The following is a 14238-nucleotide window of genomic DNA, read 5'->3' as shown; positions in this document are numbered from 1 at the left end:
ATGCCGCTTACCCTTGGGGAAGGGGGGATGTCCTGAGAGGAAGGCTCGGGGCAGCTGGCACTCGCTCCTCCTCCATCTGGGTACACAATGGCACCTGCCTGTCTCCCTGAGGGGAAGGGGCACCCGGAAGGAGGTCCATGTTCCTTGTTCCTCTCTCACTTCGACTCTGCTGCATAGAGCCCATGGCAACAGCAATGGAGTGCAGGTCAGAGTGGATATGGATCGAGTGCTCAACCAGACTCACCATGGAACTCACCAGACTCTCCACTGAGGAAGCCATACACTCATATGCCGGGGACACGGGATGTCAGGAACTCCAAGAGGAAATCCTGGATGAGAGAACTCAATGTGTGGACATAGTTGTTATAAATGATATTCAGGGAAGCAAACAACCTTCTCTAACTTGCAAGATTATCCCAAATAGTGTGTTCAGGGATCATTTCAGCTGAGCTAAAGGCATTCCATGCTAATAAAATAATGGTACAGCTGAGGATTCCATAGTATCAGGGATGTAGTTAGTTTCATATTTAATGGAGCACATTTTGTGCAGTCCACCAATGACTCCATAAAAGATGCTCTACTAACTATGAAATTGACTATATCCCAGAGCCAGATTTCAGAATTTGGTTAGACTTGCTGCAGAAATAGATCATGAAGACCTCCAGAATTCTACTGGTCCTTTAAGTGGACCTTTACAAATGGAATTTGGACCAATTATATCTAAGAAATAGGAGCAGGAGTAGACTATACAGTTCCCGAGCCTGCTCCGCCATTTAATAAGATCATGGCTGATCTGAACTTGGCCTCAACTCTACTTTCTTACCTGTTCTCCATAACCCTTGACTCCTCTATAGTTCAAGAACCTGTCTATCTCAGCCTTGAATATATTTAATGACCCAGCCTCCACATCTCTCTGGGGTAGAGAATTCCAAAGACTGACAACTCTCTGAGAGACATATTCATCTTCATCTCTGTCTTAAATAGGGGAGCCCACATTCTGAGACTATGCCGCCTAGTTCAAGACTCCCCGAAGAGGGGAAACATCCCTTCAGCATCTACCCTATCAAGCTGCCTCAGAATCTTGCATATTTCAATAAGACCACCTCTCACCAACGCCCTATATAGTTGCAGCAAGACTTCCCTATTTTTATACTCCATCTCCCTTGCAATAAAGGCCAACATTCCATTTGCCTTCTGAATCACTTGCTGTACCTGCATACTAACATTTTGTGTTTCATGTATGTCAACCAGATCCCTCTGTACCGCAGCATTCTGCAGTCTCTCTCCATTTAGATAATATTGTGCTTCTTCATTCTTCCTACCATAGTGGACAACCTCACAATTTCCCACATTAAACTCCATCTGCCAAATTTTTGCTCATTTGCTTAACCTATCTATATCCCTTTGCAGACTCTTTGGGCTGAATTTTTAAGCCCTGATGGGGGTGGACACAGAGGCAGGCAAGCACAGTATTTCACACTGCCAGCCGACATGCCAGTTCCCTGCTCCATCCTGTCTCTGAGCCATTTTCTTGGAGGTGGGATGGTGGGGGAGGGTGGTGGGTGGGTGGGTGGACAGGGCCATCCACCCGCAAGTTGCAGGTAGCTGACTCAATCAAATAAAGGCCTATTCGGGCCTATTTTTGGAGGCTGACTATAATTTTCCAGTTGGCCTCCAGGTCTCTGGAAGGCGCGGGGAATAGTGCAGCTTCCTGGAGGCAGTCTCCCGGCTGCAGAGGGGTAGTCAGTGCTCCAGTCAGACTTAGAGGCCCTCCCCACATGCATGGTTTTAGCTGCAGCCGCCCTATGGTGGGGCTCTCATCCTCCACAATGGTGGCCTATCTGCTTGATCTATTTTTTATTTTAAATTTGAAAAATCTGGAGAGAGGGTGCCTCCGTCCTGGAGCACCTACCCTCTCCCTTACCTTTAAAGGCATCCTGTTGCTGTGTCCAGGCTGGCCCTCCAGCTTCGAGAGCCAGCCCACCACCCTTAATTGGACGGCGAGCCTGCCCTTTGGCTATTAATTGGCCAATTTGGGGAAAATCACAGGTGAGTGACTGTTGCCCACACAGTGCAGGCTTCTGACCCCATTCCCTGAAGCCTGCAGGGAAAATCCTGCTGTTTTTGTCTTCTTCACAACATGCTTCCCCCTCCTCCCCCAACTCCCTCCATATCTTTCTCTTGGCAGCAAATTTGGCTATAATACACTAGGTCCCTCATCAAAGTCATTACTTTAAATTGTAAGTAGTTGGACCCCAGCAGTGATACCTGTGGCACCCCACTTATTATAGTTTGCCAATGTGAAAATGGCCCACTTAACCCGACTCGTTGTTTTCTGTTAGTTAGCCAATCAGCTATCCATGCTAATATATTACCCACAACATCATGGGCTCTTATCCTTTGTAGTAACTTTTTATGTGGCACCTTAACAAATACCGTTTGGAAATCCAAATACACTACATCTACTGTTTCCCCTTTATCCACCCTGCTCCTTACATATTCAAAGAACTCTAATAAATTTGTCAAACATGATTTCACTTTCATAAAACCATGTGGACTCTGCCTGACTGTATTATGATTTTCTAAATGTACTGCTACTACTTCCTTAATGATGGATTCCAGATTTTCCCAATGTCAGATGTTAGGCTAACCTAACTGGCTTCCTGCTTCCCGTCTCCCTCCTTTCTTTAAGAGGGACAATACTTTTACAGCTTTCCAATCTGTTGGGGTGCTGAGAATGGTGATTTTTCTTCTCTTATAATGCAGGACTGTGTTACAACTTCCTCCAGTTGACTGTCTGAGTTCTGAAAATTGTTATGTAGAAACTTAATGAGAAGAGCTTTTGTCTTACCATAGAAGCATAGAACAGTTACAGCACAGAAAGAGGCCATTCAGCCCATTGTGTCTGCACTGGCTTTCCTCCAGAAAACGCTGAAGCTGCCTGAAGTTTGGAAACTGCTATTCCCGCTGCCAGCACTTTCAGCTGTGAAACTGATATTGTGATTTTTTAAAAAAACCTAACCAACCGCAAAGCTGCTTTGCTGAGCGTTCCAGCTCTCTGCAACTGTCTTAGAGAGAGAGAGAGAGAGGCGGAGAGAGGTGGGAGAGAGAGAGGGGGGGCAGATAGAGAGAGGGGCAGAAAAAGGGAGGAGACTCAGAGAAACTGAGGAACTGGGGGAGCAGAGAGAGAGGGGGTACAGAGAATGCAAGAGGGAGGAGACAAAGAGGGAGGAGACAGAGTGAGGGGGGAGACAGAGAGAGAGGGGCAACAGGCAGAGAGGGGGAAAAAAGAGCAAGGATGACACAAAGAGGGCGAACACAGAGAAGGGAGATCACAGGCAGAGAGGAGGGAGAGAGAGCGATGAAGATCACTCCTGACAGATGGACATCTATCCGGAATACACCACATCATTGCAACAAGTGTACAGGCAATCATTGCCTACATGCGCAAGCAAACAAATGCCAGGTGTCTCACTAAATCAGTGTCCAACATAGTGAAGAGTAAGTAAATCAAAAATTAGTCCTCTCATTTAAAGCTCCTCCACAAAAATGCTCACTTGTTATTTTGATTAATAGTGAGATGAATTCTTAATGTCTTTATCTTTCCGAAATTGTCTAACCTGCCCCCTATGTAAAAAAAAAATTGTACTGTGCCCCCCCGCCATGTGAAACGGTTGGATGATACCCCTGCTCCAAGCCTTTAACCCTGTGTTTTAAAATAATTTAGCTGCATGGTTATTTTAAACTACAGGTTTAAAGGCTTGTGTTATGTAAACTCATTTTAAAATGGCAAGAGTCAATTAGGGAATGCCGTGATTTCTACGCTCTGGCATGCATTACTTTCACTTGGGACACACGCTCAGTGACATGATGAAAGTTGCTGGACTTTTATAAATGTCGCAGGTCCGTTGCTATCCATTTGGAATTACATTGTTCCAGAACTTGTATTGAGGGGAAAACAGACAAGAAAATCCAAGGAAACTCCAGAAGTCAGCACTGTAAGTTCCTCATGCATACAAGAGTATAGTGTACTGGGGCTGAGTGATATTAGAAAAAACAGGATGCTGCTGACTCATATACAATAGTTAGTAAATACAATGTAATGGATAGCTTTAATCTATAGTGAACTGCCTATGATTCATTTATAAAAGCTATGCTATTTGCAGGTTTAAAAGTTTGAAAAATTGTCGGGGAGGTCATAGTAAAGTTTTATTGGGCTGAATCCTATAAACCCACTGGCTGATAAAAAAAAGCGGCCTGCCCATGCGGGCCGCATACCAAAGAGCCACCACAATTCCAAGTGCGGCAGGTCATTTAAATAGCCGGGACGGGCCGACCCCACCACCCCCCGATCACGTGGAGGGGGCGGGTTTTCCATCCCTGGCAATGGCGTCAGCTGCCTGTGTGCAGGCACTGATGCCATTTTTAGAGGGCTGTTCGTCCTACTGGCAAATTTAAATATTTAAAGTAAAATAGCATGAAAAAAAAATACCTCTCTTTTGCCCCTCTCCCACCTCCCGAATAATAATTAAATTAATTACTTACCCTTCCCTCCCCAAACACTTACCTTTGCAATCTGACCTTCCTCCCCTAACTGCACAAACTTAAAACTATACCCTTTCCCACCATCCCCTACACCCATGACGATAATTTGACTCCATTTCCCCATCACCCACCTTCCCCCCCACACCCACCGCATTGAGAAACTTACCTCCTCCCCCGCTCCCACTAGTGTTGTGCGTCGTTTACCCCGGACAGGGATCTGAAGAAGCGACAATGCCAGCCACCTGGGTGAAGATCGTGACAGGATTCAGGAGGCGACAGAAGAGTAATTAATGCAGGTATTTTAATTAATTTAAATATTTAAATTGTGGTCCCGTCGCCAAGTGGTAGGGGTGCTGCCACTAGGCCTCGCCGCCGCCAGCAATATCGGGCCAGACCCTGCCCGCATTGAGGTCCATGGCGGGCCTCATCCGGGGCCACCTTCAGGCACCACCCCTCCCCCCTCACCACCATGGATCCTGACGTTGAGGGCTCTATAGAATCCAGCCCATTATGTTTCAATGACCATGTTCACAGCAGTCATTAACTGATTTTTTTTTGCTGCAAATTGAATTAAAGGACAAGTTTTACAAGTATGTCAAAGATCAGTAACTGCAATGTGCATCATTTACTATCCAATTTGAAGGCCAATAACCTGAGTGGCCAATGTCATTTGTTATGAAAGTGCTCGTTTTGAAAATGTTTGAAAGACTTGTGTTAAAGATTATGGACATTGGTTCATTTGGGTCACTGGGAAGACACTTGAGGTTTTGTTTGAAAACAAATCTTTACTGGATGTCACATACCTTAAACTAAATAAACAACAGAAGCCTTGGTGACTCGGGAGAGTTGTTTACAGAGGAGTGACATGTCAAGATTTATGATGATCAAGAGTTGGTTTTGCTTTTGGGATATTGTTTTGGTTTAGTTGGGGTGTGGACTGTTTTGAAGGCAGTTGAAATTCAGCCTGCCATGAGAGAAGCACCCAGCTCACCTCTTCCTCCCTGCATATCCAGTCTGATAACTGAAACCCCCAATGCTGCATCTCTCCTGGAAAGCCTACCAAACTAATTCTTGACATCTCCGAGTGAGTTGTTTCTGAAAATATCCCAGTGACCCGTCTCCAAGTACCCGGATGCCAGACAAAAGGGACAACTGATAGCCTTCCATATCTTCTCTTTTTCTTTCATGAATTAACAAGTATTTGGCCAAAGCTTTTTTTTGACTTTTTGTAAAGTGAATCACTGCAGAGAAAACTTCTTTATTTTTTTCTTTAAACTGTGTCTGTTGTGTGTTGGGTCTAGAAGGGAATATATATATATATACATATATTTGCATTCATATTTCAAACTGTGTGTTAATGCTTTGCATCTTTACTGGATAAGTCATGTTTTGTAATAAACTGATAATTTTGTTGTTTATTAAAGAAAGCTGGTTGGTGTATTTTATTCTAAAATTTAAAAAAAGTATATAATTAGCCGTATCAGTAACTGGGTAAGCATTTAAATATCTGTTGTGACCTGTGGAGAAGTGGAATTACAGAAAGACAGTGCACTCCTCCCACCTCAGTCGTAATGCATTTGAAAGTTGCCTGTATCATATTACATTACGTTAAACGTGCACCTTTGCTAACAGGCTTAGACATAAATTGGTTAGTCTGGAGTACAGTAGATAGTGACTAAATATTTTGTAACTGATTAATACATGCAGTAACAATCGCTCAACTTTTGCGGAAAAGTTTTTGTTATTAGAATTAGAATTGGCAGTAATAGACTGAGATATAGACATAAGTGAATTTAAGAGAATCGCTTTATTGGAGGAACTGAAGGGTGCTCTTTATTTGTAATTGTGCTTATCTAATTTTGTCACTAGCTTTGGTGAGCAAATTACATTTTGTCTGTGAGAAATTCTGTTATTTCAGTATTTTAGAATCCAGGACCTAGTTTAACAGCCTGTCAAGATGAATAAACTAGTCTTGGGTACCTTCTGTTAATCTCTCTGTCCCTTGCTGTTCCACTCTACTTTTCTGTTTTACATGAATCTTTGAAGTACCATCTGCTTTACCCTTTAAAAGTCTCTTGATTTGGAGATCATTGCCCTTTTGTTGGCTGCCCTGTCTTCAGACACATATTACAAGCAGGTGGAGAAGTTGCACAAACATTGACTATCACAGGTTAAATTGTCTTGTGACAAAAGCAGTGTGAGAAATGGTTATCTTCCTATTGCTCATTTTTCTACTGCCTCACCTCAATAACATACGAACATACGAATTAGGAGCAGCAATAGGCCACTCGGCCCTTTGAACCTGCTCCACCATTCAATAAGTTCATGGCTGAACTGATTACTCCATATTTCCACCTACCCCGGATAACCTCCCACTTCCTCGCTTATCAAGAATCTATCTGCCGCTGCCTTAAAAATATTCAAAGACTCTGCTTCCACCCCCTTTTGATTCCAAAGACTCACGACCCTCTGAGAGAACTCCAGATGTGGTCTCACCAATGCCCTATATAACTGAAGCATAACTTCCCTAATTTTGTATTCAATTTCCCTCACAATAAGCCATAACTTTCTACTAGCTTTCCTAATTATATGCTGTACCTGCAGACGAACCTTTTGCGATTAATGCACTAGGACACCCAGATCCCTCTACATCTCGGAGTTCTGCAATCTCTCACCATTTAGATAATATGCTTCTTTTTTATTCTTCCTGCCAAAGTAGACAATTTCACACTTTCCCATATTATACTCCAATTGCCAGGTCTTTGCCCACTCACTTAACCTATCTATATCCCTTTGTGGCCCACTTCTATCCTCTTCACAAGTTACTTTCCTACCTATCTTTGTGTCATCAGCAAATTTAGCAACCATTCCTTCAGTCCCTTCATCTAAGTCATTTATATAAATTGTAGAATGTTGAGGCCCCAGCGCAGATCCCTGTGGCACACCACTTGTTTCATCTTGCCAACCAGAAAATTACCGATTTATGCCTACTCTCTGTTTCCTGTTAGCTAGCCAATCTGCTATCCATGCCAATATGTTAGCCACTACACCATGAGCTTTTATTTTCTGCAATAACCTTTGATGTGGCACCTTATCAAACGTCTTCAGGAAATCTAAGTACAATACATCCACAGGTTCCCCTTTATCCACAGCACATGTAACTCCCTCAAAGAACTCCAATAAATTGGTTAAATGTGATTTCCCTTTCACAAAACCATGTTGACTCTGCCTGATTACATTTAATTTTTCTAAATGCCCTGCTACAGCATCTTTAGTAACAGCTGCTAACATTTTTCCTAAGACAGGCGTTAAGCTAACTGGCCTGTAGTTTCCTGCTTTCTGTCGCCCTCCCTTTTTGAATAAAGGAGTTACTTTCACTATTTTCCAACCTATCACACTAGCCACTTATTTTAACACCCTTGGATGAAGTCCATCAGGACCCGGGGACTTGCTGTGGACCCGGGGACCCGGGCACAGCTCCAACAATTTGTTCCCTGGTGACTGTAATTTTCTTACGTTCCTCCCTCCCTTTCATTTCCTGACTTACAGTTAATACTGGGATGTTACTTGTATCCTCAATAGTGAAGACTGATGCAAAATATTTGTTCAATTCATCTGCCATCTCCTTATTATCCATTCTTAATTCTCCAGACTCACTTTCTATAGGACCAATGCCCATTTTGTTAACTTTTCTTCTTTTAAATAACTATAGAAACTCTTACTATCAGTCTTTATATTTCTAGCTAGCTTTCTCTCGTACTCTAATTTTACCTTCCTTATCAATCTTTTAGTTGTTCCTTGCTGCTTTTTACCTTCTGTCCAACCTTCTGTCCTGCCTCCCATCTTTGCACAATTATAGGCTATTTCTTTAAGTTTGTTGCTATCTTTAACTGTTTTAGTTAACCACGGATGGCAGGTCTCAACCTTGGAATTTTTCTTTCTCGTTGAAATGTATCTATTCTGTGTATTCTGAAATATCCCCTTAAATGTCTGCCACTGCATCTCTATTGACCTATCCCTTAACCTAATTTGCCAGTTCTGCTTTCATGCCCTCATAATTGCCCTTATTTAAGTTTAAAATACTGGTCTTGGACCCACTCTTCTCTCCCTCAAACAATGTAAAATTCAATCATATTATGATTGCTGCTACCTAGGGCGCCTTAACTATGAGGTCATTAATTAATCCTATCTCATTGCACAATACCAGGTCTAGTATGGACAGCTGTCTGGTTGGCTCCAGAATGTATTGTTTCAAGAAATTATCCCGAAAGCATTATATGTGCTCCTCATCTAGGCTACCTCTGCCCATCTGATTTTTCCAGTCTATATGTAGGTCAAAATCCCCCATAATTATCGCTGTACTTTTCTGACAAACTGCCATTATTTCTTCCTTTGTACCCCGTCCTACAGTGTGGTTAATGTTAGGTGGCCTGTACACCACTCCCACAAGTGACTTTTTGCCTTTATGATTTTTCATCTCTACAATCCTCTCTTGAGTTTCATGATTTGTTGGATGAATTTGCACTCCTGATACAGTGTTAGTCCACAGAGATCATCTGATAAGGTCCATATACCACCCTGTGACATGGTATATATTCTGTCAACAAAACTAATTTGCATTCCATACTATTTTGCTTGCTAGCTAGCTAATACAGTTGTGCTGCTTTCCATTGATGTTTGTATGCTTAGCTACTTTATTTATAGGGAGAAATGTGTTTTGAATCAGAGAGTGTTTTGATGACATTAAATTGGCTATATACATTATATAAAGATTAATTGCCTCCATATCCATAATTTTGTCTAATGTCTGTGGTGCAACATGTTGGTGTCTATTCCTGCTTGCCATTTCATGGTATACTTTATTTCATTGGTCTTCCTTGTATACAGAATTTCCAACTTGTTGGTGAATTGATAACAAAATGGGATGTTGTCTCTTTAATCTGAATAATATCCCATCTTGCAGATCCATCAAGAGTCCCATTACCAGCAAGAGAATAGCAAATATTATAGAGCATATGACATATGAAGTATATAAGTATGCAGCCCGGGGCCTGTATGAGGAACACAAGTTTCTGTTCACTCTCCTCCTTACACTGAAGATTGACATGCAGCGCCATAGACTGAAACATGAAGAGTTCCTCACTCTTATTAAAGGTAGGAATATTAAACTTCTTTTGCCTCAATACAAAAGGTTTATATGTAAATTTAGAATATTTAGTACCTAGAAGGCAAATATTTGAAATAATTCATATAGTTTAGTAGATTGCTTTAACTGATTTTTGCTGTGTATTCATTAATCTTTGAATATTACAAGAAATAACAATAATTTATGATTACATATATTTGGTGTTGTAAAATTCCATATTTCAGAAACAAATGGAACCAAACCATTAAAAAATTATGGCTTGAGTGTCAGCTGAGCTCAATAGTAAAACTTAGGCTTTTGAGCCAGAAGGTTATGGGTTTAAGTTCCACTCCAGGACTTGAGCACATAATATAGCTGGGACTTCAGTGATGTTAAACTGAAGACCAATTGCCTGTTCAGTAAAAGATCCAGTGGCACTATTCAGAAAAGAGCAGAGCGAGTTCTCTTGATGGCCTGGTCAACATTTACCCCTCGCCCAACACTTACTATTTCTCATTTACAGGCTGCCCCTCAGTGAAATAATCTGAAAATACAATGGCCCGGATTTTATGGGGGTGTTTTTAGATGGCAAAATGTCAGCGTTCGCTGTCATTACTACTTTGTAACTGATCGCAACTTCAGGATTTAGCGCAAGTGCAGATCAACGCAGACAACCTGAAATTGCGATCTGTCATTCACTGCTCTGCCACAGGCTGAGCTGTGGACACCCACCCCCACCCCCACATTTCAGAGTCAGCCACATTGCTGTGGCTTTAGAGTCACATGTAACCCACACAAGGTAAGGAAGGCATATTTCCTTCCCTAAAGGACATGGTGCTCCAGATTACGACAATTTGGTAGTTCCATGTTAGCATTGCTGATGCAAGCTTTTTATTCCAGATTTATTTAATTAACTGAATTTAAATTCACCAAATGCCGTGGTGGGTTTTGACTGTCTCTGGATTATTAGTCCAGGCCTCTAAATTACTTGTACAATAATGTAACCACTATGCTTATAAACATAGAAAACAGAGAAAATTTACAGCACGGAAGGAGGCCATTCGGCCTATTGTCCCCATCCAGCCGCAAAACAGCTATCCAGCCTAATCCCACTTTCCAGTTCTTAGTTCGTATTCCTGCAGGTTACGCATTTCATGTGCATATCCAGCTATTTTTTAAATACAGTGAGGGCTTCTGCCTCTACCATCCTTTAAGTCAATGACTTCCAGGCCCCCACCACCCTCTGGGTGAAAACATCTCTCCTTAACTCCTCTTTAACCCTGCTAACCCTTCTACCAATTACTTTAAATCTATGCTGCTAGTTATTGACCTCTCTGCTAAGGAAAGTAAGTTCTTCCTATCCATTCTATCTAGGCTCCTCACATCCCAATTAAATCTCTCCTCAGCTTTCTGTATTCCAAAGAAAACAAACCTCATCTTTCCCATAGCCAAAATTCTCCATTCCTGGCAACATCCTTGTAAATCTCCTCTGTACCCTCTCTGGTCCGATCACATCCTTCCAGTGATGTGGTGACCTGAACTGTACGTGGTACTCCAGCTGTGGCCTAGCTAGTGTTTTATACAGTTCTAGCATAGTCTCTTGGCTCTTATACTCTTTGCCAATAAATGAAATACCCCATATGCCTTCTTAACCACTTCATCTGCTTATCCTGATACCTTCAGGGATCTGTAGGCAAACACTCCAAAGTCTCTCTAGTCCTTTGCACCTTCACAGTATCCTACCATTTCTTGTGTATCAGCCAGCTCTTTTAGAACGTTGGATGTAGGCCACCAGGTCCTGGGGGTTTGTCGGCTTTTAGTACCTTAAGTTGCTATGTACTAGCTAAAAGTGTTTCCTGAATGAATTTTCAGAATTCTATGCCCTCCATACATTTTACACTGATTTTATCCCAGTTAATATAAGGGTAGTTGAAATTGCCAACAATTACTGCCTTATTGAGCTGAATTTTCCGCCCCCCCCCCCCCCTCCCCGGAGGCGGAAACGGAGGGGGTTGGGGGCGGGGGTGGGTTGGTATCGTAAATGCCACCACCAGCCAGTGTGTCAGTTTCAGGATGCCGTTCCTGGTGCTAGCAATCTTCACCAGGACAGGGGAAAGGCTGGACAGGAATCCTGCTCTCCTCCCTATTGTGGCCAATTAAAGTAGTTTAAAAGCTCATTAAGAGCTTGTTAACATCATAGGCTGGAATTCTGAATGGGGCACACAGGTTTCAGGGAGGTTTCTTTTGCAGATCTGCTGAATGGAGGTGGGTGCAGAGTGGGGAGGATCGTCATGGCTACACCATGGATTCACCCCATCCTCAGAAGAGAGTCAGCGGGGCAGAGGCAGAGGCAAAAACTCCAAGGGTCTCTTTGGCACAGCACAGGTGGTGGGGAGAGTGGGCACCCTGTACTGGGGCACTGAATGGGGTTGTCACCCCCCCTCCCCGCCGCCCCCCCCCCCCATCATTGCAAGGGCAGAAGAGCAGGGGGAAAGACTACCACAGAAAGGTGGGCAGCCACCTGTCCAAAAGGAAGGCTATAACTGCTAATTGGGGCATGACGGTCAGTTTGGGGCCCGGTGGTAATGAGGGGCAACACACTCCACAGGGAAGGTAGAACCCTGAGCAGCAGGAGGGCATGAGAGAGGAAAAAGGGGCAGTAAGGAAACGGAGGACTCAAGGTCCCGAAGAGGGAGCTACCTGGAGATGGCAGAGACCCAGTACTGCAGAAGAACATGACTCTCAGAAGACCTTGCACTTTGCAGCACTTAGTCGCCATGCCCTGCCAGTAGCTGTCAATAACACTGTGGCCTTGAACTTCCTCGCTTCTGGCTCCTTCCTAGGATCAGCTGCAGAACTTAGTTACATCTCGCAAACAGCTGCACAACACTGCATCTCGCAGGTCATGGATGCCTTCTTTGCCAGAGCTGGACAGTATATTCATCTCACGACAGATGTGGCTTCACAGATACAGAGGGCAGTGGGTTTTGACACCATCGCTGGATTCCCCCCAGGTGCAGGGCATCATCGATTGCACCCACATGGCCATTAAGGCACCCAGAGACCTACCACTCAGAATCATCAACAGGAAAGGCTTCCACTCCCTCAATGCCCAACTAGTCTGCGACCACAACAAGAGCTTTCTCCATGTGTGCGCTCATTTTCCCGGCAACTGCCATGACTCCTTCATCCTTGCCAATCCAGGCTGCCTCTGATCTTCGCTCCAACCACCAAAGTATGTGAATGGATCCTAGCGGATAAGGGATATCCTTTGATGACATGGCTACTCACCCTATACGGGAGCCCCAGACAGAGGTGCAGAGGTGATGCAATCAATATCACTTGCTCACTAGGAAAACTATTGAGCAGGCCATTAGGTTTCTGAAGATGCAATTCCAGTGCCTGGACTGGTTGGATGGTGCCCTCCAATACCCCACTGAAAGAGTCTTAGTCATTGCGGTGGTCTGCTGTGTTCTCCATAATATGGACCGCCAGAGAGGTGTGGACCTTGAGGATGGTGAGGCCCTGGAAAGAGACAACTCAAAAGGGGAGGAGTAGGAGGTCAGAGACTAGGAGGAAGAGGAGGCGGAGGGAGATGACACAGAACAGTGAGGTACCCCTGCTGAACAATGAGATGGGCTCCTCCTGCTGCTCTCCATTAAGAGGCCCTCCTTCCTCTTCCTCACAGCCTCCAGGATTAGATCCAGGTCAACATCAATGAAGCCAGGGTCTGCCCTGCCCAGGCACCAGGCCTCTGGCTCTCCTGTGACATCGCGCTTCCCTCTGGTGCTTCTTTTCATTAAATTCTTTCATGGGATGTGAGTGCACTGGCCAGGCCAGCATTTATTGCCCACCCATAATTGCCCTTGAGAAGGTGGTGGTGAGCTGACTTCTTGAAACGCTGCAGTCCATCTGGTGCAGGTATACACACAGTGCTGTTAGTTAGGGACTGCCAGGATTTTGATCCAGTGACAGTGAAGGAACAGCAGTATATTTCCAAATCAGGATGGTGTGTGACTTGGAGGGAAACTTGCATGTGATGGTGTTCCCATGCGTCTGCTGTCCTTGTCCTTCTAGGTGGAAAGGTGCTGTCGAAGGAGGTGTGGAGAGTTGCTGCGGTGCATCTTGTATATGGTACACACTGCTGCCACTGTGCATTGGTGGTAGAAGTACTGAATGTTTAAGTGGTGGATGGGGTGCCGATCAAGGGGGCTGCTTTGTCCTGGATGGTGTCAAGCTTCCCGAGAGTTGTTGGAGCTGTACTCATCCAGGCAAATGGAGAGTATTCCATCACATTCCTAACTTGTGCCTTGTAGATAGTGGACAGAGTTTGGGGAGTCAGGAGGTGAGTTACTTTCTACAGAATTCCCAGCCTCTGACCTGCTGTTGTAGCCACAGTATTTATGTGGCTGCTCCAGTTCGGTTCTGGTCGATGGTAACTCCCAGGATATTGATAGTGGGGGATTCAGCGATGGTAATGCCATTGAGCGTCACCAGGAGATGGTTAGAATTCTTTCTTATTGGAAATCGTCATTGCCTGGCACCTGTGTGGCGCAAATGTTACTTGC

At 44.0% G+C, this 14238-nt stretch overlaps 1 protein-coding gene across 4 annotated transcripts in view; it reads left to right on the top strand.

The window, feature by feature from the left end:
• The window catches only part of dnah5 (dynein, axonemal, heavy chain 5), a 610401-nt gene that overhangs the window by 509483 nt on the left and 86680 nt on the right, over nucleotides 1–14238 (top strand). For all 4 annotated transcript variants that reach the window (XM_068058833.1, XM_068058843.1, XM_068058824.1 and 1 more), the window contains one exon: nucleotides 9509–9699. In XM_068058833.1, the coding sequence (XP_067914934.1) occupies nucleotides 9509–9699 (191 nt within the window). The remainder of the gene's footprint in view (nucleotides 1–9508; nucleotides 9700–14238) is intronic.

This window comes from Heterodontus francisci, chromosome 2 (assembly GCF_036365525.1).
Source record: "Heterodontus francisci isolate sHetFra1 chromosome 2, sHetFra1.hap1, whole genome shotgun sequence".
NCBI lineage: Eukaryota > Metazoa > Chordata > Chondrichthyes > Heterodontiformes > Heterodontidae > Heterodontus > Heterodontus francisci.
Note: the sequence above shows the minus strand (reverse complement) of the source record. Positions and strands in the feature narration are given on the sequence as shown.